The sequence below is a fragment of the Sylvia atricapilla genome, chromosome 12 (assembly GCF_009819655.1).
Source record: "Sylvia atricapilla isolate bSylAtr1 chromosome 12, bSylAtr1.pri, whole genome shotgun sequence".
NCBI lineage: Eukaryota > Metazoa > Chordata > Aves > Passeriformes > Sylviidae > Sylvia > Sylvia atricapilla.
In genome coordinates this window covers 957,893-982,475 of record NC_089151.1, presented here as the reverse complement: position 1 = coordinate 982,475, position 24,583 = coordinate 957,893, and the positions used below count along the sequence as shown (strand labels likewise).

General features: G+C 53.0%; 3 protein-coding genes across 6 annotated transcripts; 1 reads left to right on the top strand and 2 right to left on the bottom strand.

Moving 5' to 3' along the window:
* Positions 1-63: 63 nt before the first annotated feature.
* On the bottom strand, positions 64-2,200 carry TMED6 (transmembrane p24 trafficking protein 6). Its single transcript, XM_066327394.1, has 4 exons — positions 1,921-2,200; positions 1,112-1,238; positions 804-955; positions 64-561 (listed from the first exon to the last, which is right to left on the bottom strand). Exons 1-4 carry the CDS (start codon positions 2,113-2,115, stop codon positions 337-339), a joined length of 699 nt encoding a protein of 232 aa, XP_066183491.1. The 5' UTR covers positions 2,116-2,200; the 3' UTR covers positions 64-336.
* A 561-nt stretch (positions 2,201-2,761) lies between these two features.
* Positions 2,762-8,626, bottom strand: TERF2 (telomeric repeat binding factor 2). Of its 4 annotated transcripts, none has more exons than XM_066327387.1 (10): positions 8,287-8,626; positions 8,107-8,202; positions 7,372-7,550; positions 7,097-7,183; positions 6,434-6,577; positions 5,787-6,238; positions 4,966-5,352; positions 4,424-4,509; positions 4,123-4,169; positions 2,762-3,643 (listed from the first exon to the last, which is right to left on the bottom strand). In XM_066327387.1, the coding sequence occupies exons 1-10, from the start codon at positions 8,483-8,485 to the stop codon at positions 3,485-3,487; spliced, it is 1,836 nt and encodes a 611-aa protein (XP_066183484.1). In that variant the 5' UTR covers positions 8,486-8,626; the 3' UTR covers positions 2,762-3,484. The 4 variants fall into 4 exon arrangements, with proteins under 4 accessions (XP_066183484.1, XP_066183482.1, XP_066183486.1 ...); XM_066327385.1 differs by having other exon boundaries at positions 6,434-6,580; positions 8,287-8,625; XM_066327389.1 differs by having other exon boundaries at positions 4,966-5,196; positions 6,434-6,580; positions 8,287-8,624.
* A 3,709-nt stretch (positions 8,627-12,335) lies between these two features.
* On the top strand, positions 12,336-21,828 carry CYB5B (cytochrome b5 type B). Its single transcript, XM_066327384.1, has 5 exons — positions 12,336-12,548; positions 18,400-18,528; positions 18,957-18,983; positions 20,248-20,279; positions 21,158-21,828. Exons 1-5 carry the CDS (start codon positions 12,387-12,389, stop codon positions 21,246-21,248), a joined length of 441 nt encoding a protein of 146 aa, XP_066183481.1. The 5' UTR covers positions 12,336-12,386; the 3' UTR covers positions 21,249-21,828.
* Positions 21,829-24,583: the final 2,755 nt, after the last annotated feature.

Below are 24,583 nucleotides of genomic sequence, written 5' to 3'. Positions count from 1 at the left end.
GCAGCTTCTAGACTCACAGAGGCTGGATGGCAGCAGCAGGCAGCAGTCACTCCCCAGACTCTAGCAGGGATTTCTTTATTTGGAATCTGGTAGAAAAGGCTCATTAAGACACTAAAAATGGGTAGGGATGTGACAAACCCACACAGCACACGGAACTCAGGTGCCAGTGTGGCCTTTGACTCTTCTCAGGATGGTGTCAGGGCTAGAGATGAGGCAAGAGCAGGGGGAACTCTCCAACCTCCTCCTGGAAGCAGAATTCAGCCTTTCCTCCCACTCTGTGGTAGGACAGAGTGGCAACCAGGTCACCTGGCTTTGCAGGGAGGTCCCTGCCCTGTTCTAGCACTTCTGGCTGCCCGAGGTTTGGGCGTGAAAGAGGCGCTTGAGGAAGTGGAGCTGCAGCACCCCGGAGAGGACAATGACACAGCTCTGGGCCATTGACCACCAGCTGACATAGTTGTGGTTGGCCTCCAGGAGGAAGGAGTCGGCCCCTTTCCGCATCCGGGCGAAGTTGTAGAAGCGCCACATGTGGAAGGTGTGGATCTGCAGCCTCTGGATGCTCAACTGCAGGAGACACAGAGCTGCACTCAGAGCTGCCCGTGGGGCTCAGTGCTCAGCTCAGCCCAAACAAATGCCCTGTTCAGTGTCCTGGGCAGGACATGCCCACCCCTGCTGTGCTGGGGCACCCTATGGCCTCCCTGACCCTCACCCCAATTGGCTCCAAGCAAATGCCCTGTTCAGTGTCCTGGGCAGGACATGCCCACCCCTGCTGTGCTGGGGCACCCTATGGCCTCCCTGACCCTCACCCCAATTGCCTCCAGGGTGTCGTTCAGCTCCTTCCTCTCTGCTGTCTGCTTGTGGTCCATGTTGAAGTCGTCGTAGTACACACCAAAGTTAAGATACACCTGCATGAAGCCGAAGTGGTTTTGCTCGTTGTCCAGGCAGAACTGGTAGAAACCTGCAGAGGAAAGGTGGTTGTTGGTCCTTGGGTGGGAAGGGCAGCAGGCAGACACATCCCGAGTGGTCAACCCTCATCCTCCCCCCGCAGGAGCAATCTGTGCTCTGGGAAGCCCTGGCCAGGCAGGCTCAGAGCTGCTGCAGGGGCTGGGGGCACCTGTGTCCTTGGGGAGGAAGTTGATCTGTCCTCGCACGTCCTGGGACATTCCAAGCTGGAAGCCATTGGGATCACTCGCTGTGACCAGGATGGCTCTGCTGTTGCCAATCCCTGTTGCCCGCTGGACCTGGAGGCAGGGAACACCCAAGGGGAATTTGTGGGTCACTGTTGTGTCAGGGATGGAGCTGTGCCAAGCCTAGAGGACGTGTTCCTGTGGGACTGCTCTGCCAGAGCACAGAGCCAGGGGGAGGCTACTGCTGCCAGGCACAGCTATGCACTGGCTCTCCTTCAGCCAGCCCAGTGTAAACAGGAGATGAAAGGGCTGGAGTTTTCCTGTGGGAAGGGGGACAGAGCTCAGGGACATGCTGTGCCAGGACCTTCGGCTGTGCCACAGCATCTGGCCAGGCAGAGAAGGGCAGAGCTTCCAACAATTCCAGAGCTCCCAGCACCACTTTAAACCAGGTAGTTTAAAAATGCATGGGATTGATGATGGATAGGGATTGAGTTGGTTATATTAGGAAGATACTTTTCCCTGTGAGGGTGGGCAGGCCCTGGATCCCTGGAAGTGTCCAAGGCCAGGTTGGGCAGGGCTTGGAGCAACCTGGGCTAGTGGAAAGTGTCCCTGCCCATGGCAGGGGGTGGATGGAAACGAGCTTTAAGATCCCTCCAATCCAAACAATTCCATGATACTGCTTTAAGAAAGGCACAGTCCCTGAGACGCCGTGTGCCATAGGACCAGCACAGGGTGGATCCACAACAGCCATTCCTTGGCTGTCACCAACTTCCCAGGACACGTCCCCAGCACTCACCTCATAGCTGAAGAAGAAGTTTCCTCCCTGGTGTGAGAAGTGCCAGAAACACTCCACAGTGCCAGCGGGGATGACAACAGCAAAGTCATAGCGATCGGCACCGCGGAACAGCGGCTCCTGGCTGGAGCCACTCAGGGGCTCTGTCCTGGGGCAGCCAGCGGGGCCCAGCAGTGCCAGGAGCAGCAGCAGCAGCATCCTCCTGCTTCCCTGGGCTCCAGCACTTGTTCCCCAGGCAGGGCACACGGGACGAGGTGCAGGGTAATCATTAACTGTAGGGCTCTGCCAGCTCAAGGTGATCCTGCTGAGGAGCTGGAGCTCTGAGACCCTGTGCTGCAGGCAAGAATGGGACACAGCTCCTGCCCACGGGCACCACCAACTGGCAGTGCCTGTCACTGGGCAGTAGTGGCCTACATCTCTGACCTGGTGCTCCTGCTGCCCAGGGCTCTCCAGGGAAAGGATTTAGAGTAGGGGAGGAAAATGTGTGGCCTCAGCCAGGGGACAAGGAACACTCAGTGCAGCACCTGCAGCTGAAGGACAGAGAGGGAAGCAGCTGTTCCTAGACAAGACTTCTCCCAGGCCTGGCTTTGCTGGAAGGCAGCCAAGAGAAACTTGGGAGCTAAGTTTAGAAAGTGCTTCTGTAGCACCCCTGAACTTTTTCCACAGGGATCTAATCCAGAAACTCGTTTCACTTTTCCCCTGGCATGTCACACCTCCAGGGCAGTGCTGCTCCTGGCCCAACACTCCCAGAGGGGAAGGGAAAGCCCCACATTCCTGGGGCAGTCAGTGCCCCTCTGCTGCACCCACGAGGTAGAAATTCACACTTTCACAACTCTTGATACCAAGCAAGAAAAGAACTTTATTTTACAAATTATCGTTCCAGCTTTGGCACTTGAAGGCAGGAACACGTGGCAGTCTTGGAGCTCACACACAGCAAGGATAATATCATGGAAATTGCAAAGAAAACATGACCTAAGACAGAAACGGAATTTTTACCAGGGAAACAAACAGCTCCAAGTACTGAAACACAAAGTAATTTTAGCTTTTTAAAGTCTCGGAGCTGGAAGGGAGGAATTGCTCCTCACAGATTAGCCATTTACAAAGCAGAAGAACTGCGGGGGAAAAATCCACAGAGGTCCTCTTGCCTGGATCTCTTCCCCACAGAAGCTCTGGGACTCAGTGCTGCCTATCTTCCACAAGCAAGTGATGGCAAACATTAAACAAGTGATTCAGAGAATAGACAACTAAAGCACAAAAAAATAGTGACCTGTGAGACCATCCTGCTGATCACACCTGAGCAGAGCAAACAGCTGGGATTCATTTCAGCAGCTGCAGTGGTCAGGTGGACAAGGAAGTCTCAATCCAAGTGGTTCTAAATCAATGTTGAGAGGCTGTACAACCCCTGCCACCTGTAGCACACTGATCCACAGCTGGAAAACCAGGTTCCTTCATTCCTCTCAGTCATGGTTTTGGTGTCAGAGACGCCACACTGGCACAGACAACACTCTGGTCCAGCTTCCAAAAGACAAACTGAGGTCCAAAAAACAAAAGAGAAAGGCTCCCAACTTCAGAGCATTCCCAGTTTCTTCATGGTCCGCCAGCGATCCTTGATCATGACTGCTGTGCGGTTCTGGAAGGGGTACTTGAGGCAGATGGATTTCCACCTCCCTTCCCCATATTTCTTCACCCCTTCCTTGATCCACTCGCTCTCCTGCACCGTCCATTTCTGCAAAGAGCAAGGGAGCAGCTGCAGGGAGGAGCTGCATGGCAGAGAGCCTGCTGCCAGTTCCTCCCCTCATCACCCGCGCCAGGAACAGCAGGGAAGGCAGGCAGGTCCTGGCAGCTGCACACAACACTCCAACACTGCAGATGTGCAGCAGCTGCCTTCCTGCAGGTCCTGGCAGCTGCACTCAGCACTGCAGATGTGCTGCAGCTGCCTTCCTGCAGGTCCTGGCAGCACACTGGCACCTGTTCCTGGATAATATCTGTGAGATGTGTGTCCCTCAACTGGACAAGACTCTGAACCTCTCCAGCATGAGGGGAATTCAGCAAACTTTGCTCTGAGCCATCAAGACAAAGGGACCTGAGGCACCTTCCCAGTGCCCTGCAGGCAGCACAGGCACAGCTCCAGCCTGTTTTACCATGGAGACTGTAGGGACATCACCCCATGCAGGGCCTCCTGAAAGCACTTAAGGCTCCACATACCTGTTTCTTGGAGCTGGATATCCTGGAGACATTATTTTTCTCAAGTGCTGTTGGAAAACAAGGGAGAGAGTTACATTTCCCATAATTTGGGAGGTACAGACCTTGAGAGGCTGCCTTGGGCTTAACTGCTGAGCTGTGCAGTCAGAGCACCCTGAGACAGGCAATACACTCCAATTCCTTCATCCCAGCCTTTCCACAGGATTTCTGGTTTCAAAATTCAGTCACCCAGTAGCAGCAAGACCCCTGTGAGTGACCCCCCATGCCAGGATTAGCACAGGTAATGCCAGGGGAATTTTCATACTTGCATTTGCGAAGAGCTCATCCTCATCACTCCAGCTGTCCTTCTCCTCCGTGCCACAGGAGCTGTTCCACCTTCCTTGGAGGGACCTGAAATTAGGTGAGGGTTTACTTTGGCTACTGGCTCCTGAGAAGGTTTTTTTGGGGAGCAGGTGCAGGGCTACCAAGCAAGCAGAGCCAGCCTCTGGACACTGTATTTCTCAAGAGGTGGGAAGCAAGAGAAGGATGCTCCTACAAGCTCTGGCCAGTGATGCTAAAGCTGGGAGAAGTGTGGAAAAACGTGTTACTTGTACTGGAGTCACCGGCCAGGACCAGATGCAGCAGCTCACTACCAGCAGGACCTGATCATCCATCAAGCCCTAATTAATTTTAAAGCCAAATGTACGGACAAGAGAGGGTTTGCTGTGCCCAGTTCCACGTGGGCTGGCAGGAAAGGTGAACAATCATCTTAGGACACAAGGCAAAGGCTTGGTGCTCAGGCTACCAACATCAGCAAGACAAGACTGGGGGCAGAGCAGACAATACCACACGAGAGGGGCTTCATACTTCTCACTCTGGGCAGACAAGTGCTCTTCAGGCAATTTCAGAGGAGGTTTGGAAGCAGAAGAGACCACGTGCTCCTGGGAAGAGTCGGGGCACTCGCTCGACTTGCAGGATGAGCCATCCAACTCCACGATCAGATTGCTTATGCTGAACAAGTTTTTGACGTTACGGGGTATTTCAGGAGGCTGTGAGGTCTCAGAAGCTTGATTCTCCATTTCTCTGCATCTCTTGGTTCTGTGGGATACAGAAGGAGACAGTTGCTTGGGGGAAGGCAAGTCTGTTTCGTCCAGTTTGGTGAAAAGTGCATCTGGGTCCCCGGAGTCCGACAGGATCTTGAAAGCTTCTCTCAGAACAGAAATCCCACACGAGGTTACAGCTCCGGGGGGCTGCCTATAAAATAAACACAACCAAGCAGGTTGTAGGGAAACTGCTGAGGGAGCTCTGCTGCCCCAAAATTCAGCCCCTTCCCTCCACTGGCACCCCCAGAGGCCATTCCCAGCACTCCAGTACTCTCTCCCAAACAGCACAGTGCCCCAGGTGTGGAGAGCACATGTTCATGCTCCACTGCTTACTACTGTTCCCAACGCTGCTCCACTAGAGCAGCCACTGCCCCCTCCCTGGTCACAACAGCACTTCCTGTCAGCAACTGAACCAAATCACCTCAACACCTTTCCCAGGATCCAGAGTCCTGCACCAACACCTTTGGGCTGGTCTGGGCAAGCATTTGGGGAATTAGGAGCTGCCTGGACACAGAGGATTAGCCCTTGTAAGAGAACTTGCAGCCACACTGCATCCACAGTCTAGAGCCAGACTCCTCTGCCCACCTTTGTGATTCCCTGCTGGACGCTCTGGGGAGTTCTGAGGCTGCTGCTGGTTCTTTAGCTATTTCCATAGGCTCTGGAGCTCCCTTCAGGATGTCATACGTTGCTGTTAAATGCTCAGGTGTTGCTGCTGGGTCAGTAAGTACTTCCATAGGTTCCACAGTTGCTGCAGGGCCACCGGCTTCTTCCATAATCTGTGGAGCTGCTGTGGGACCAGCTGCCCTTTCTGCAGGGCTGGCAGCTCCCTCCAGGTCTTCTGTTGCTCCTGCAAGCTCTGGAGCTTTTTCTGGGTCCTCCACCCTTCCTGAGACCTCTGGAGCTCTGGCTGGGCCCTCTGCCCCTCTGGAGGCCTCTGGAGCTGCTCCCTGGTTGCTCAGCCCATCTGCAAACTCAGAAGTCCCCAGCGAGGATTTTCCTTTGTTGGCATGTTCCGAGTTCAAAGTCTTTTTCAATAGCTTGGAGAGAGAAGAGCCCAGCAGTGTTACAGAAATGATTCCCACTCCATTTTATCCCCTCCCAAAGGCATTTCATGGATACAAAAACGTGTTTGACCATATAAATCTCTGAAATATGGACTGAATTTGGGCTGTTCCAGGTTTAACCTGCTGTAATCAGGCACCTGACCCCCAGGGCAGTGGGTGGGCACGCACCGTCAGCAGCGCTGGCTCCGAGTCGTCCACGTAGCCCTTGAGGAACTCAAAGATGCTCTGCTGGAAGTCCTCGTAGGAGAAGTTTTTGACCTTTGGATGAGAGGGATTCTTCTCCCGGATGACAGCCAGCCACTCATTCTTCTTCTTCTAGAGGAGGGAGTATTAGGATCAGGTGAGAACACTCTGCGCCAGGGAATCGGTGACAACCACAGTGAGGATGTGGGCAAGGACTGGGCCTTTCCTGTTTGGCATTCTCCAGGCACAACCAATTTACACTGAGATAAGGCCAGAGGGACAGGAGAGTAACCACGGAGCAGCAGAACCACCTTATTTCAGGAAATCTCTTTTCCCGCAGTGCCCAAGTACCCCACTGCCTGCAGAAACAGGAATGGGAACTCCTGCTGCTCCCAGAACCTGCTCTGAAGGTGAGCTGGAGGCTCATCAAGGGATAAATGGTGATGCCTGGAAGGCCCATGAAGGTGTGTGAGGAAAGGTGAGTGACAGAAGGGGCTCCAGGATGACAATCCAAACATCCAACACTGAAGGACTAGCCCTCCAGAAGGATTGTTTCCATTTTGGCCTCCTCACCCCAAACCTCCCAGGATTCATCAGATCCCCATCAGACACACCAGCAGCTCCCACTTCATTCCAGCACGGACTCACTTGGTTTCTGGGCTCCTTCCCCATGTGCTTCTTGACAATATCAGAAGCTTTTTCAAACTCCTTGTTTCTGATACAAACAACAACAGCCTGCAGAGGAAAACAAGGGCAGATTGAAGCAGGGCACAGGGAACAGCTCAGTACCAACACTGAACTCCCACATCCCTGCAGATAACGAGGGAATCCTGCACACGAGGCAACTCCCACCCTCATCCACATGAGGCCCTTCCAAGGCAAAAGCTGCACAACATATTTACTGAGAAAGAAAAAGATCTTACAGCTTCCTTCACCATTTTCTGCACGGCCTCCATCGTCTTGTCCGCCACAGAGAATTCCTCATGGATGAAGTCCAGGACAAGCATGGCCGACTCAAGTGGGGTCAGCTCTGACTCCTTGTCGAAGGTGCAATCTATAAGAATTGGCATCCATACTTTGGGGGGGGGGTCACGGCGCTTCCCTACGGAGAGCTGGTTATTCACCTGCACAGGTGGCAGCCGTCCACCCACACAGGTGAGCCACAAATTCCGCAGCCGCCGAGGTTGAGGCACTGCCAAGTGTGAACTGCAATTCCCGTCCCCCCAACCGCCATGGGAAATTCTGCAAGCACCACTCGAGAACTTCCCAGGTGCCCAGCACTAGCTCATGGGAACATTTTGGAAGCTCTGAGGCTAAGCAGGAGTCACCAGGGTGATGTGTTCGTCCAGCACGCCAGCCCCGGAGCAGCGCAGATAGTGCTCTTAGCCCCGCAGTGAGATAGATAGGAACAGCTACCCCTCACCCGCAGGGAGAGCCCAGCGCAAACGCCCTGCTCTGTGCAGGGATAAAGCCCAAACGCCCTACTCTGTGCAGGGATAAAGCCCAAAAGCCCTGCTCTGTGCAGGGATAAAGCCCAAAAGCCCTGCTCTGTGCAGGGATAAAGCTCCGGGAGTGCAGGGACACGGACACAGGACAGGGAGGAGGAGGGATCGGGCTGCAAGCAGCAGCACGGCTCGCAGGAAAGGCTGGGCACCTACCGAGGTTCTCGCCCTCCTCGACCCGCGACAGCAGCTGCATTATCCGGAGCATCTGGGCCATCTCCGGCTCTCTGTCCAGGGGCCGCACAAGCAGCGCTGTGGGACAAATGTCTGGTCAGGCCGGTGCCCCCGGCCCGGGCCGCCCTCAGCCCCGCCGCTCCCCGGCCTGGCCCCGCGCACCCTGCATGATGTCGCGGAACTGGCGGAAATCACGGTTGCGCCCGGAGCGATAAGCCTCTATGGCCCGGTGGAAGTAGAACTGCAGGACCCAGCCGTTCACGGTCTTCTCCGGGAGCGCCGCCATCCCGGCCCAGTCGGGCTCGGGCTGGGGCTCGGGGTGCTGGTCCCGCTCCTGCCGCGCCGCCCGCCGCGCCACCATCCCGCCGAGACCCTGCGCGCCGGAAGTGACGCCACCACGCAAATTGGCGGGCCCCCGGGGCTTATGGGGGTAGGGGGTCGTCGCCTACAGTTCCCGGCGTGCACCGCGCCAACCCCGCCGCGCCTACAACTCCCGGCGTGCACCGCGCCAGACCCGCCGGTAACGGTCGGTCGCCGTCTGGCGGACGGGAGGAGGATTGCGGGGAAGGGGCACCGCTGAGTCCCTGAGGCCTCGGGATCGGCCCGCTGCCCATCCGACTGCAGGGAAACGACCACCTGTAAGTGCTGAGACCCCCGGGAGAGTGTCTGGCCTGAGCAAGCCTGAGTGTGTTAAATTCATGTCACCCAAGCCTGGCAGTGCCACCCTGCCAGCACGGGCACAGGGGTTTTGCCTTTATTCTGGTCTTCCGAACAACACCCACTCTCCTGTGCTCTGTGCTCCAGCCACCTGCCTGTCCCCCTCACCTGGAACAGCAAACCAGGGCCCCTGGGAAGGATTTTGGGGCATGGATTGTCCCACAGTCACTCAGACTTGGGGTAATGAATTAGAAGTCCTGTCTTCCCAGTAATCCCGCTGACTGATTCCCAAGCAGAGCTGGTGCCTGGGGGCGAAGGCACTGGCAAGCGGATCCTCGGGATCATGGGGTGGTTCTCTGGTGTCCTGCTTGGACAGTGTCTCCTCGGCCCAGGAAACATTCCCAACACCGTCCTGGAGCCTCTCTCACCTGAGATGGAAAAGCACGTGAAAATTCTTTTGGCATGAGGTGATCTGGGATCCTCCCTTCCCTCTGCCCTAGGCCACGGGAGGAGGAAACACACATGGGAAAAATCCGTGTGTCAGATGGAAAACAGAAAAACCGGGAGGGATTTTTTATAGGCAAACAAAGGAAGGTAAAAATAATCTGTGTGTGGCAGAAGAGTCACCTGGGGCGGGGGGACTGCCCTGGGGAGCAGGGTGGGAGCAGGACACGGCACAGCCACGCTCGGAATGCCGTACAGGGGGCTCGGAAGGATGCGAGCAGCGATACCAACAGCTGCTTCCTGGGCTGGGAGGAGGTGACCGGTGCCGTGCTCTGGGTCAAACGCTTTCCCTTGTGGAATATTCATGGGCAAAGTGGCTTTTTTGTTCTCTCTCTGTCACAAGATGCAGGAGGAGGTGCCAGGGTGGGAGCCTGGAATTTCAGCTGTGTCCCCTCAATTCGGGGAGAGGCTGGTCAGCCCCAGTGACAGCGTGAGGCCAGTCACACCCACAGCCCTGCAGACACTGCCTTTGCTCTTCTGGCCAGAAAATTCCGTGTTTTTCAGGGAGCTGGGTAACTTCTGTGATCCACACGGCTCCAGCTATATGTGCCAGCCACTTCAGCAGATCCCATTGGCCTTGCACAGCTTTTAGAATTTTGAGTAATTTCATTCACTTTTGCACAAAGGTCAGGAAAGAGAGTCCTGGAGGGACTTTGCTTCCAAGGGAAGCAAAGCGAGATTCCTCTCTGAGACACCAGGACAAAGCCACTCGAGAGCTACTGCCTTCTCCAAGCCAGGTTTCACTTGGGAAAACTCCCCCAGCCTCCTTTTTCTGCCCCCTGTCCATGTCCCTCTGGGCTGCCATGTCCTCCTCCAATGCCCTCCTGGTAGAGGTGTCACCCTTTGGATGTTCAGGAGATCACCTCCCATCCTATCAGACAGATTTGCTTCCCGTGAGATCCACGAGGCCTCTGCAGTTTTGGGAGGGTTTGGACAGGATGGTGACATGACAGATGTCACGAGAGCAGCGATTCCCCCAGCAGAGCTGGAGAAGGTGGCAATTCCCAACAGGCTTCTGGAGCTGGGGAGGGCACGGCATTGGCACCCCAATCCAGACTTCCCTCCTGCACCACTGCAGGGTCTGCCTCAGCCAACAGCACCCAGGATTGGAAAACAAGCCTGGGACTGGGGATTGCAGAGTAAATACAGAAAGAAACCCAATGGTTTGCTCCCTGAATCGTCTCCAATAAACGAAGAGGAAGCAGGGATGATGGCAGCAGGACCAGGAATGCCAGTGGCCTCACTATCTAGTTTCACTGAGTCCTCCTGTGGTGTCACCATCAAGTTTTCAGGAAAAACTTTGGAGTTCCATGTGCCAAACAAAACACTGGGCAGGAAGGCACAAATTGCAGCCATGCTTGTGCATTTGAGCCTCCCTTCACTGATTTATGGCTTTTGATGAAGTGATTACAGATGAAAGAAAATATTCCAGGGAACAGGATCGGCATGTTGCCGTGGTCTCGTGCCTGTCACATCCTTCTGGAGTAGTTAGTTACAGCAGGAAACAGAACAGGAAAACCACCAGGATCCTGGTGACAGGGTCTGCTCTTGCTGTGCTGGAGCATCGGACAGGACATCTCCCAGAGAAGTTGTGGTTGCCCCTGGATCCCTGGAAGTATCCAAGGCCAGGTTGGACACTGGGGCTTGGAGCCACCTGGGCAAGTGGAAGGTGTCCCTGCTCATGGCAAGGGGTGGGACTGGAAGAGTTCTAAGGTCCATTCCAAGACCATTCTGGCCTTAGAAAGGCAGTGGAGAGCCACAGAAAACCAGGGAGCAATAGAACAGGGACAAGGGAAATGTGGAGGAGGGTCATGAGATTCCTTTGAAAATGCACAGAGAAACCCTCCAGGCATGAGGGATGGAGAGAAGGAAGCACAAAGGCACTTATTAAGAAACTCATCAAGTAGATTACAGAAACTCTGAACCAATCTGAGCAAGGGTAACTCTTCCTGTTGGAACTGGGTTGGGCAGGGAAGGATCTAGGAGGAGAGACATTGGTTTGGAAAGCTGCCAAGAGCTGGGCTGCCAGGGCACAAGGAGCTGCAAACACTTCCATGTCTGAGGATCCTGGGTTACACACAGAACAAGGGAAACAGCCCTGATGACCAGGAAAAGGTAGACAGAAAGGATCAAAAGAAGTACCAGCTCAATATTTAATATTGGTTAGGTGACTGTGGAGAGGTTTCAGAACAGGCTGAACCTTTAATATCCGGGTAGGTGAATGTATTTGCCTAAACAGAGAACCTTTAGCTCCCTTTAGGATCCAGGGGGATTTTTGACCTGCCCAGCCGTGAGCCTGCTGGACTCTCCCTGCACACACTTTTAACCTTTAGCCAGTGCTGGTCACAGTTTAGCACTGACAACATGACGTTTCTGCCTCCTCAGCAGTTGTTAAGCAAACATCCACTGCCCAGCCTTGTACCTGTGCCGCAAATGCAAGGAAATAAATTCCACAAATGCCAGTTCATAAAGGGAAACCATCGGGTTCATGAGTTACTCGGATCCCTGAGCTTCTGAGCAGCCTCTGACCCTGAACCTGCTCAGTGCGGCTGGAGGGAGGAGAGAATTACCCAGCGCTTCTCCTCAGGCCTGAATGTGAACTTTGCTTTGGAACCTGGGAAGAGTCAGGACCTGGGGATGTGCTGCACCACCACCACTTCAAAGGGCTGTGGGATCACATCTATTTTATATACGCGCAGGAAGAACCAAAAGGAACAGTGGAAAGGCTGAAGGCAGGCTGCTGACAGGCACTGCGCTCTCCGGTACGGGGGTAGCAGGGCGGCTCGGAGCCAGGACTGGGGGAATGTGGGCTGAAGGGAACAGAGGGGTCCAGGGCTGAGGGAGGGCCCGGGCCTGAGGGATCCGCTGCCGGGGCCGCCTCAGAGGCGACGCTCGCGCGCCGTTTCCCGCCTTTCGCCCCGGCCGCTCCTCATTGGCCCGCGCCCGCAGCCGCGCACTCCCATTGGCTGCACTGGCAGCGCCCCCCTCTGTCTCGCCCCCCATTGGTCCCCGGGAACAACGGGAGCCACGCGGGGCGTTGCAATCGCTACGGCGGCCGGCGCGGGCCTGGCTGCGCGTTCCGCGGAGCCGTGCCGGGCAGCATGGAGGGCGGGCGGAGCGGAGAGGCGCCGGTGGCGGCGGCGGCGGGGGACGGGCCCGCGCCCGTGTTCACCCTGGAGGAGGTGGCGAAGCGGAACTCCAGCCGTGAGGCCTGGCTGGTGATCCACGGGCGCGTCTACGATGTCACCCGCTTCCTGGAGGAGGTGAGGCCTGCAGTGAGGGCTGCCCGGGCCGGCCTCTGGGGGCTGAGGGGAGCGGGGAGAGGCCCGGGGGTCGTGTGAGGGCGAGAGGGGCGGGCAGGGCCCTGGAGGGTCAGGGGCTGCCGTGGGGACAGAGATCCCGGGGTCGGGTGCCGGAGGAGAGGCCAGCAGGCCCCGCCGGGGGTTGGGGGGTCCCGGTGTCCCCGGGGCAGCTCCCGGCCCGGGCTGTGCGGTCTCTGAGGCGCCTCATGCCCGCGGTTCTACCTCCAAGGGACGGACGGGACGGCGGGTCACGGTGGCCGCGGGCCAGCCGGGGACAGGGCTTGTGCTGGGCTCCTCTGAGGCAATTCCAGGTTTCCCAGGAAATCTGTTCAGGCAGGTCCTGGGGAGGTGCAGGTCTCCTTCACTTACGGGACCTCACTGCGCATCTTGAAGGGTGAACGGGATCGGGGCACTTCGGTAGGTTGAATGTGAAGTCTGCAGGGGCACCCAGAACTCGGAGGTGACAGTGATAGCGAAGCCACCAGGCTGCCCAGAGGGGACCACGCATCAGGGGATTGCAAACAGTGCAGCTTCTGCTAAATCCCCAGTTCCCTTGGCTGTGGGGACAAAGATTCCTTCAAGACTCACTGCTTTTGTCTTCTGATTTTGAGAAGGTTGAGAGTTGTGTCCTAACTGTTGAAAGCTGGAAATGGAGTGGGAATAAACAGTAACAAAATAGTAACACCCGAAGGAGTGCCGTGAAGTTGTACCAGAGGAGGTTTAGGTTGGATGTCAGGAAAGGCTCTTCCCCCAGAGGGTGCTGGCACTGCCCAGGCTCCCCAGGGAATGGGCACAGCCCCAGAGCTCCAGGAGAGTTTGGACAGCACTGCCAGGGATGCCCAGGGTGGAATTGTTGGGGTGTCTGTGCAGGGACAGGGGTTTAACTCGATAATCCCTGTGGGTCCCTTCAAACTCAGGATATTCTGTGATTCTGTGGTTCTATGAAAATTTCAAAGGGGTTTATTCCAGCTTAAAATAACAGCAAAGACATTATGGCCTTTGCAGGGCAATGTACAAAGGTTGGGCTGAACCAGCTCCAAAGAAGACACTTAATTGAAATGCACGTGTTCCAGCTTGTTGGTTCTGCTGGTCTGAATTCACCTCTGGTTTCCCACGTGGTTGAAGCCTGTGTGCTGTGGAGAGACAGAGCTGCCCTGGCAAGGGTAGAGGTGCAGCAGGCAGGAGGGAGGGATCACCTGCTGCCTGGAGGTTGTGCCTGGCTCTGCAGGTCTTAGTATTTATTTATAAAGTTGGACAAAATCTGATTTCTTCTTTGAGTCCAGAAAATGACCAAATCACGGAATTGTCCAGGCTGGAAAATCCCTCCACGACCATGGAGTCCAAGCAATGCCAAATCCCTACCTTGTCCCCAGCCCAGAGCACTGAGTGTCACCTCCAGGCCTTTCCAGGGATGGGGACTTCAACGCCTCTCTGGGCAGCTCCTTCCAATGAACAACCCTTTCCATGACAAAATTCCTGCTATTTTCCAAGCTGATCCTCCCCTGGCCCAGCCTGAGGCTGTTCCCTGTCCTCCTGTCCCTGTTCCCTGGGAGCAGAGGCCGACCTCCCTCTTGTCAGGGAGCTGTGGAGATGCAGAGGGTTCCCCCTGAGCTCCTTTTCTCCAGGCTGGGCAGTTTGGTGGGATGAGATGTGCAAGGTGGAGCAGGGCAGCAGGTGGGAGGGAGTTTTGGGTGCACAAAGGCTAAGTAGATGCAGGTGAAGACCAGGCAAAAACTTGGAAAAGGTGTTCACAGCTGGTTTCTGAAGAAGAAAATGCTGGGACAGGGTTTAAGAAGAGCCAGAATGAGCTGGATGTTGGGACAGCAGTTGCAGGAGCTGTGAATCTTGTCTTAAACTTGTCTCTGTGCTGTGATTCAGAGTGTGGACTCTGCAGGGAGGTTGAGTCTTCACCTCAATGTTCTCTGTAAGATGGAGTCTGGGACCTACTCCCTGGAACACCTCTGGAATTACAAGCGAGCCCAGAAAAACACTTCAATCCCACCAGCAAGCCAGGTTCAGCAGTGCCCTGAGTGTCACCTTGAGATGGTGTTTCACCCTGAGATGATATTTCACTCTGTCCTTTCCAGGCCCTTTTTCCCATTTGTGTTTTTCTGACATGAAAAAGACCTACTTGGACAAGGGAGAAGGAGAAGAATAAGGGCACTGTTGAGCTGTGCCAGCGTTGCTGACACAGGACTGTGCTGTGCACACCCCTCGCTGGCACAGGGGAACTGTAGATCAAGGCCTCATTTATTGGCAGAAATCCTCTTTCTATCTGTTACCCTCTGGAGTGGTGGGGAAGGACGTGCAGCTGATGGGAACGAGGAGGGGTGTGTGGTTTGTTGTTGCTGCTGCTGCAGGGCTCTGCGGTGCACTCGGGGTGTCCTGTCCTGTGTCCCCCAGCCCCGTGTGCTCACTGCAGCAGGATCTGCTGGCTGCCTTTCCTGGCCTTTGCTCACGGATTGTTTGGCTGGGATGGCTGAGACTGCTGGCAGGTTCCGTGGGTGGGATTGTGCAATCCTGAAGAAGCCACCATTAAAAGGCTGGATTTGGCTTCACGATTCCTGCAAATTCTGCACTGCAGGTCAGCCAGCCCAAACTCCGTGTGCTGCTGGAAGTGTAGACCAGTTTAAGTTTCCAGTTCACATCATGTGTAATGGGAGTAACAAGACACACATCACATAACAAAATTCACTGAATTATAAGAACACAAACCAAATCCAGAAGATGTGCATAGACGGCAACTGAAGTGTTGCAGGTGTTTCTGGGAGGTGCAATCTCCTTGTGCTTCAGAGAGCCTGTGAGTGCCTGAAATGAAATGGGATTATTTTAAAATCTAAGAGAGCCTTCTGGTGACCTATTTTCTCCTAAATCTGGGTAACTGGACCACACCAGGATACTTGTTCTTACTCCTGGTTGCAGTGGTCCAGATAAGCAGTGGTCCAGATACGTGCAGGCTTTGGCTGGAGCTGGAGGGGCTGTGTGCTTGGGGTGAATGAGGTGCTCTGGGGTCTATCAAGCTCACGCTTCACCACAACCATATCAAAATCTGAGCTTTTAACTTGTGCACAATCTGTAAGAGATTTACAGTTCTGCTGGAGTGATACAGTTTCTCTCCATTTTCACATATGACCAGGAGAGTTTGGAGATGCACGTTTCTCCAGGAAGCTTTTGTGTTAGTTATGTGAGCTCACAAGCCACAGCAGCCCCCACAGCTCTGTGTCTCAGCACATGCTGCTGTCCCTGATCCTCGTGATAAGTGTGAGCAGGAATCCATTTCCAGTTTCCAAGTGGAAGGAGCCTGGGTTGTGACACCACTGACCCAAATCGCTCCTTGGTTTCAGGTATAGTGTTCTTCAAGAGAAGTAGGAGCAGCAGGCATCTGAATTTCCTCTTGCTGACTTGCTCCAGCTTTGCAGAGGTGTTTTTGGAAAACCTGTTCCATGCCTAACCAGTGCTGTGCAGGATCTGTGTGGATCATTCATCCAGGTGACTGCTGGTCCTTGCTTTGGCTTGGATGGTGCTGGCACATGATTATTGCACAGGAATACTCTTCCCTCTCTTGGTTTATTTCTTTATCTCTGGGCACTAGGAATGAAAGTTCCAGCCCTCCTCAACCTGATGATCCTCTCTCTTAGCTGACACAGTGATCTAATTAGTCCTGGAGCTTAGTGTTGCTGCTGAGCTCATTTGTGTCTCCAGCAGGTCTGTACCAGCAGTTCCCAGCCAGACATTTGCAGACAGGTCCTTGGAGTTTGTGGGGAGGGGACTCCAGGCTCTCTCCCTGTGGGAGTTTGGGATGTGCTCCTGGAGGCCTTTGCTGCGTGCCCTCAGTTCCAAGTCACTGTCACTCGCTGTGTGTGCTGAAGCTCCAGTGACAAGGAGGACCCAATTTTATTGTCACCTCTCTCCTTCTGGTTTGCTTTTGGCTGTTTCTTGTCACAAACTGACATTTTGCAGCCATTGTTTCCCCTTGGAAGTCGTTTTCCCCCCTCCATAGTTTGCAGCACTGTTTCCATGTTTTCCTGCAGCAGCTGAGCTGCAGATTTGGGCAGTTTTGTGGCAGAGTCAATGACTTCCTGTACAAATAGTCTGGGTTTATGTTTGCTGGGGTAGGACAAGGTAGGAATTGTCTGGCTGCAGCAGTGCTGTCTGGAGGACAGAGCCCTTCAGAAATAGGAGATGCCAAAATATTTTGAAGGTCTTTTTCTTTTAGGCTTGCAGATTGCAGTGAAAGACAGATGTGCACAAATAAATGATTGTGGATTTAGCAAGTGCATAGAAAGGCTTCAGAGCCAGAGATGTAAAGAAGAGTGAACTTTACTGTCCTCCTTCTCTCTTGAATTTTATCCTTTCTCTTGTCTCTTGCCTGTGGAGATACTGGATGTCACTGAAAGATCCACTGCACGTTCCCTGTTGCTGCAGAGTTTTGTCTATCCTCCTAGGGTAAATTATTAGGAAAGGAGGGTTGTCTACTTAAAATTCAGGCATTTCCCTGTCTGAAATATGAGATTTCTGGTGAGGCAACCCTAAGGAGTTCTTCTAGAAGGTTTAGATAAATGGGCAGCTTTTGAGTGGATCATGGCTGGAAATTGGACAGTTCTGAGCAATGTGAACAGACAACATCCAGCAGTCCCTGATCTATCTCTTCTGGGATCAAGCAAGCCTGAGGATTGGTGTGGGAGAAAGGGCAGCCAGAAGAAGTGCAGGCAGACACAGGGAATGAGCCCCAGAGCCTCACCTGGTGCCCCAGCTCAGCCACCTGATAACTGCCGGCTCACAAACTCTGTCCCTCCACTTTGCCCTTTGTGGCTCCTGAGAGAGCTCCATGTTGGTTTAGTGACATACCTGTCAGTAAAGGGATTTATTCCAAATGAAGAGCTGTGATACGAGGATTGCAGGATTGGCTGCAGCAATCCATGGCAGCAAACATCAGGGCTGGTTTGTGTCCATCCTGTGTTCGGTACGAGGTGGGATGGCCTGGTGGCAATATTCAGACTTTTGGCAGCAAAGGCAGACAAACTGAAGGAAGAGGGGAGGTGACAACTCTGTGTCTGTGGGAAGGAGAAGGATATGACAGAGAGAAGCAGGTGTGTTGGTCCTTTGATCTGAAATGTAAACCAACATCTCTTCTCCAATTCGGGGCTGGTTGCCTGAAGCCCTGGAAAACTGGGATAGTGCCTGTGCAAGCCCTGGGATGTGTGACCACTTCACTGGTGTAACTGGATTAGCTGGTGGTTCACACTCAGGCTGTAAGGGGATTGTCCTTTGCTGTGGTTAGTGCTTTCATTGCCAGGCTGTTCCTGGAGCTGTGGCATCCACGGTGGGCAGGGCCCAGCCCACCACACACAACAGCACCACACCTGGGGTTTGTGTCAGTTCATCCTAGCTGAGAGTCAGCTGTCACCAGCTGCCACCCTCAGCAGTGGCACTGTCACTGTGCAGCTCCCTGGGGATTTGGCTGTTGTAGTCTGGGTCTCTGAAGTCAGTGTATGATATTAAACAGTACATTTTCTGTGAGGCTTCATGATTTCCTACCCTCATGTCACTTGTGGTTGCACACAGGATCAAGTTCAGTATTGCACATCCCTGTGCACAGTCAGCCAAACATAATTTCTGTAGTGCTTGAAGAAGTAAAATATCCTTTCCTCCTCGTGTCTGTGAATTCCTGAGGAGAGGTTGGACAATTGACTCTGGCAGATTTTATTGATGGTGTTGGTTCAGGTGTCCAGCAGTGCAGGTGGGGAGGCAGCCTGATGACATCCTCAGGGCCTTTCTGCAACCTGGGCTCACCTGGACCCTTCTCTTGCAGCACCCAGGTGGAGAAGAGGTGTTGCTTGAGCAAGCTGGCAGAGATGCCACGGAGAGCTTTGAAGATGTGGGGCACTCCACAGATGCCAGGGAAATGCTGAAGCAGTACTACATTGGAGAGGTCCACCCGGTGAGTGCCTCAGGTAACCTCCAAGCAAAGACACCAAGGCTTGTTTTGTGAAATAAGTTAGTAGGTGAGGGGTTTAGGCAGTCCCTGTGTTGTCCAGAGTTTCTGCTGGGGAAAGCAGAACTGAATTAGTCTTTTCCTTCCACCATTCAGGACAGATTTCTCGCTATGTTTAAATCAGGGCACTGAAGCTGAATTCATGGGTTCCCTCTGTAGCTGGTGGAGGCATAATCCACCTTTGCCTTGTAATTCTGAGCTCAGGAGGGTAAGAGTTCCCAGGGGCACAGACACCACCTTTGGGTGCCAAAGGAAGGACTCCTTTGAAAGCTGAGCCCAGGCAATTACCTTTGTACAGAACAAATCCCTCGTAAAGGCTGCAGCCTTCCTTTGAAGTCAGCACTTACCTCTTTTCTTCTTTTTCTCCCTGACAGAATGATCGTGAAAAGCAAGGTTCTAAGGTAAGCTCTCAGCGTTTCAGTTTTCTGCTTTTATTTCATGTCACATGCCTTTTGGAGGCTTTTTTCCCCCCTCTTTTTTTCCCTGTGGAGCTTGTGGCTTTATGTTTACGCAGACTACACATGAATAAATTTCCCAAGCAAATTCTACCTTTGTTTTTGTTCTGAAGCTCAGTGGGCACCTCAGTGGGAAATTGGAAGTGAGCTTTTGTGCCCTTTCTCTGCTGGCAGCAGCGATGTTTTTTCCACACCTTGAGCCACAGACCATTTTTTGCATTTCTGGCCGTGTCCTGACCACGGAACTGGTTTCCTTGTTGTTCCCTTGGAGCCAGGAGACAGCACACGGCCGGGGGGCCGGCTGGCAAACAGGAATTCTCTGTTAACTGCCTCAGGGATCAGTGGTGTTGCTTAACACTCAGGTACTCCTGGACTAGAACAGGGCAGAGTGTTGCAAAAATGCCTTTGGAAGGGATGGGGAGAGGGAAAAGGCAATAAATAGAATCGCAGCTGGGAGGTAAACATGTGCCTCGCAGCTGGCTGGGCTGGGAGGCCTGGACAGGGCACAGCTCTGCCTTCAGCAAGGCTTTCAGGAGATGTTCCTCTGAGCAGGACCACTGGCAGAGCAGCAGGAGTCCAGAAGGGAACTGTCAGCAGGGAAATCAAGGATAACTCAGGCTGGGTAAAGCCTAAGCTTAGTTGTGACATGGAGCTGTGTGATTATGTATATATTCATCTTAAAAATTACTGTTTGATTCAACTTTAATCTGTAAGCAGAAATCACATGCTGAAAATGTGCACAGAAATCAGTGATGAGCAGAGTAGCTCCCTTAGATCTGAGTTAAATATTTTATTCAAGGATTTTTCTTTTCTGATCAATAAGTCCAGCATGTTATGGACAGCTGAGGGTATCATCTGTTTAAAAAGAAGATTCCAGTGCAATTTAAAGATGGCAGCAACAGAGAGAATCAGTAGTGCACAAATAAATAAGGGGGAAGAACAAAACCAGCCCAAAACTGTGATGTAATAAGCAAGGCCTTATTTTGAGAGGGGTGCAAGTTCCAGCATGAAGTTAGTGACTGGGTGGGACAGATTGGATTTATGGAAAGAAAATGAAAGTGACAGCAAACATCCCCAAAATCATCCACACTGGTGACAAGGGGGTGTTTGAGAGAGGAGAGTTATTTGTAGTCTCACGTTCAGGCTTGTCTTGTTAGCACACATTTAATGTTTCTTTGTTCCCCTGCTAACTCCCTCTTTCCTCCTCCAGAAGCCAAGTAGGACATCCTCAGGCCAAACAAGGTATAGTATCTCCTGAAAATAAGAGTGAAATGGAGGGGTTGGGACTCTGTAGAGCTGCATATTAACTCCAAAGGGCAGGAAAATCCCCGGGGATATACTGCAGTGTCCTTCTGGCAAGCAGATACTCCAAAGCAAGTGCCAGAGTGTGCACCTCCCTTGCTGGCTGTGAGCCCGGGTCTGCTCTGCACTGGGCAGAACCAGCATCCCAGGGTTTGGAATTCTGTGCCCCATGTGCTGGTGGCTGCATCCCTGTCACCACAGGGGTAATTTGGGTGGTGGCTGTGGGCCCAGGGGTGGCACAACACAGAGATGGGTGGGTTTTCAGAGGGTTTTACCATGATCAAGCCCTGTCTAGTTGAAGATCCTTGAAGCCAGCACCGGGCCCTGGTCTCCTGCAGCTCGTGCAGAAGGTTTTGCTCAGAAAGCTGCTGAGGGTGAGCCTGTGGCCTCTGGAGTCTGAGCAAGGCAGATTTACTGGGGCACAGCTGTAGCCGTTGCCATCCTTGAGTCAACTGTGTTGTTTGTACAACACAAATTACAGCCTGACTTATTTAAGGAAAATCAAACCAACAACAACCCCCCCACACACACACTGGTCTGTGGACGTGCCAAGCTGGAAATTTCAGCCATCCAGCTGCTATTTTATAAGGCATGAGGCCACACTTGGGCCTCTCATAGGGGTTGTGCTTGGGGACAGTGGGGCCTGCCCAGGCTGTGGCCATGGTTAGGGGCCAGCCTGTGGGTACAGCTCCCAGGTGTTCCCTGGATGTGTAACAAGGGATGAACATTGGCAGTGGATTATTAACTAGATGCTTTCTTCTCGATGGTTTCTGTGGTGTGTACGTTTTAGTTTGTTGTTTCTTTTTCTCTCCCTGTAGTTTCTGGTCGACATGGCTGATCCCCATCTTTGGAGCACTGGTTTTAGGTTTAATGTATCGCTATTACATGGTGGATGGGAAAAGCTCCTGAGCTGGCCTTGCTGGGGCCTCAGACAGCCTGAAAAGAGGGAGAGAGAGTGTGTGTGTGCAACACATGGAGTTCTGCTGCCCTTAGCCTTCCTGCCTTGCTTTTAGCTCCGAGTCTGTCAAGTGATGTTGATATCCATGGGACCAAGCTAATTCCAAACTCTATCCTAACTCTGGGACCCACAGATCTGTTGTACTTCCCTCTTGCAGTGGCAGGGAAAGAGGAACTTCCAGTATTCCCTAACGTTGGTGTGGTATCCCTCGTGCTCTCTCTCGCTCTCTCTCTCGCTCTCTGACGTAACCCCCAGACAACCTTTTCTCTCAATGCCTTTGCGTTAAGCCAGACACCATGAAAGAGCTGCCCTGGGCCTGTGGCTCTGCCTCAGCCCTTCACACAGTCAGGAGTCATCTGCCAGTTGTCTCCAGCCCTCGCCAGAGAAGATGTTCAAACCTTGATTCCACAAGAACGTTCCCAGAGCGTGCAGGCAACACTAATTGGAGTGGCAGGGAATTGTTAGTTTGGCCACCTCTTTCTGTACCTGTCTGTTTTTAACGGTTAAACAAATACATGGATTTTAAAAGTGTTTCTGTTCATTTTGTAATATTTGTACTTGTTCCTTTGGAATGTATATCCTGTGAAGAACCTATATCGAATCCTGGTTGGTTTGGCTGTTTTCGTGCCGTGCGTGGCAGAGCCAGTGGGAACTGGCATGTGGCTTCTGGAAATGCAGATTCCTCTTTCTCCCTGAGGTCATGATCTGACACATGTATGGGGAACTAAACTCATTCTTGTGTACTGTGAATGTGCACCAGATGGGGGAAACAATTAAATCTGGTCTCTTCTCCCAAAATGAAAAAGGGAAAAGAAATGCATTTGGGGTTTGTGGATAATGCTGGTTTTGTCTAGGTATAGAGGAGAGTATTTCCCTCTTGCCATGTTTTTGTGTGTTGATCAGTCAGCCTTGAAGTGCAGACAGTGCACGGTTTGCTTCCCGTGCTGAGGTAGGAACCTTTCCAGCTCTTCCAGCACACTGATCTGGGGCTTTGGGATCTGCTGAATAAAGAGAAGTGGTGTCCTGGTGCCCACTGCCCTTCGACATTGGCTCCCAATCCAAACCTCCAGCACAGCTGATCATCCCCTGGGACTGCAGCAGAAAGGGCAGTTGACACCCTGGGGTCCTGCTGTGAAAACCTCCCATGGGTTGTGGGGATTCTTCTCTCTTCCACAAAACCTCTCTTTTCCAGAAGGTTGCATAGAAGAAATTCTTGGATGTGGAATTACACTTTTCTTTTTAAAACCCTAGGCCAGGGAACTTGGAGTAAGAGCACTGCAGGGCTGCCTTCACATTTAACATAAAATTGTGACCCATGAGCTCAGTTTGGGGAAATTTAGAGTGGATTCAGTATTAGGGAAAGGTTTTGAAGCTGGAAGGCAGATGTTGGCAACAATATCATTCTGCTGAGTTGGGGTTGTTCAGGGCAGTGCAAGATTCCACAAAGGTCAGCTGGTTTGGATGCAGGAGCACCAGGCTGAGGAACAGGGCAGGTGTGATGCTGGAAGCACACACATTTTCTCCATAGGCAGCACTTTTACCTGAATTTTGACCTTTTTTTTTTTTTTTTTTTTTTTAATACCGTTTTCCTGGTGCTTTCTACATTCAGTTGCAGTTTGGTTGCTCTAAATAACTTGCCATCATTGACCCTTGCTATCAGCTCTTGACTCTCTGCTCCTGGGGATATTGTCTGTCAATTCCCATATGTTATGGAACCTTTTTTTCCTCTTAATGGATTAATTGCCCAGAGGAGACTCAGTCTTGTTCCAAGGCTTCTTGGAGCTGGTAAGATCCTTGTCCAGTGCCTTGTGGAGCCCCAAGTAGCCTCTGTCTGTACATGTGCCAGCTCCTCAAAGACCTCAGGGTGCTTGGAGATGGATTTGCAGAAGCCACATGGAAGTCTTCCCACTTCTCCATTAATGGCAGGGGGCAGAATGTCTGGGTGGAGGCGGTTGGAGTGAGCCCAGTGCTTCCCGGGTGTCCTCTGGTGTGGTGGTGAAGCCGCCTCTGCTCATTCTGTTCTGGCTGCCTCCAGGATGGGTCCCACAGGTGTGAAACGGCTCGGGCAGCAAGAGAGGCATTAACAAAGCTTGTTTACTCATTTTGTTTAGGGATTAAACCAGGCAATTGCCAAGCTCTGTCCCCATGCTGAACCCGCACAGCCCGTGTTTGCTGCCAGGTCCCGGCACAATGCTGGGACAAAGCTGGCTCAGCTTTCACCCCACAGAAACCTCTGTGGGTGGAATTCAATCTGGGCTATGCTCCGCTTCCTTCAGGTGCTGCGGAGGAGAGGTTGAGTGAGGAGCTGGAAATACAAGCACGGAGGCAGCTCCTGTGGTTAATGTGAGCGTGGTAGGGCTGCCCAGGGGTGCAGTGCCAGCCTTTTCTGCCTCTCCACCACCCCAAGTTCCTTGATGACGCAGAATGTAACTGTTAATTGGGCTGATGGTTTGTGGAGGAGGGGTGGAAGGTCTGAGGGTGTTCCTGGGGGGAGTTGGTGCATGTTCCGTGATGCAAGCACCCACAAAATGCCATTTCTTGTACCTGGAGATTGCCTGGCAGGAGGTGCCAGGCTGTGTGTTTGCTGTGTTCAATAAAGGTGTACAACAAACAGGTGCAGAGTCCTGTCTTCCCCCAGGTGGGGGATGTTTAGTTACTCCATCCCTGTTACCTTGGGGTGTGTCACCCCCATGTTACAGGGCTCCAATATCCAGTGTCAGTGAGCTACAGCAGACAAGGGATTGGCCTTCCTGTTGGTAGAGGACTAATCTTTTCCTTGGCAGAAGTTGGTGCTGAGGCTGTGCCAAGGATGATCGGCAGCATGTGTGGCCAAGTGACCCAATGGTCCCTGTGGGTGTTGTGGAAGCAGCAGTTTGGGGCTAAGCACTGCACAAGCAGCTCCTGATTCCATACAATATTCCATGCTGTAATTACAATGGGAGTCTCAAAAACTGCAGCAGGGCTTTACGGGGTTTTTACAGGGTTTTTACCTACATCACCCTGATAATCCAAATCACCTCTTAGGAAGTGCCGTGAAGAAGTGGAGGTGGAAGTGGCAGATGGGTCACTTGGGCATGGGTTTTCTCTGGAAGAAGCCACATGGTGTGTGATGGTGGCACCACTGCCCTGTGGTCCCAGGACTCCCACGCTCAAACCTCCATGAGAAGAGTGTGTAGGAGGGTTGTTTTCAATGGAAAGATGACATGAAGACCGTAGAATTTGTCTCTTATTTGCATGTCTGCTTATAAAAGGATGTAACATCCCACTCCTGTGGCTGTCAGCAGAA

Bases quoted from the DNA above. Each gene is read 5' to 3' on its own strand.
- TMED6 (XM_066327394.1), bottom strand. From the start codon at position 2,115: ATGCTGCTGCTGCTGCTCCTGGCACTGCTGGGCCCCGCTGGCTGCCCC. The intron at 1,239-1,920 runs GTGAGTGCTGGG...CCCTGCCTCCAG, and splicing joins ACTTCTTCTTCAGCTATGAG to GTCCAGCGGGCAACAGGGAT. The intron at 562-803 runs GTGAGGGTCAGG...TGTCTCCTGCAG, and splicing joins ACACCCTGGAGGCAATTGGG to TTGAGCATCCAGAGGCTGCA.
- TERF2 (XM_066327385.1), bottom strand. From the start codon at position 8,485: ATGGTGGCGCGGCGGGCGGCGCGGCAGGAGCGGGACCAGCACCCCGAG. The intron at 4,510-4,965 runs GTATGAAGCCCC...ACCTAATTTCAG, and splicing joins TTGTCTGCCCAGAGTGAGAA to GTCCCTCCAAGGAAGGTGGA. The intron at 3,644-4,122 runs GTATGTGGAGCC...TGCTCTTTGCAG, and splicing joins TATCCAGCTCCAAGAAACAG to AAATGGACGGTGCAGGAGAG.
- CYB5B (XM_066327384.1), top strand. From the start codon at position 12,387: ATGGAGGGCGGGCGGAGCGGAGAGGCGCCGGTGGCGGCGGCGGCGGGG. The intron at 12,549-18,399 runs GTGAGGCCTGCA...CTTCTCTTGCAG, and splicing joins TCACCCGCTTCCTGGAGGAG to CACCCAGGTGGAGAAGAGGT. The intron at 18,984-20,247 runs GTAAGCTCTCAG...TTCCTCCTCCAG, and splicing joins GTGAAAAGCAAGGTTCTAAG to AAGCCAAGTAGGACATCCTC.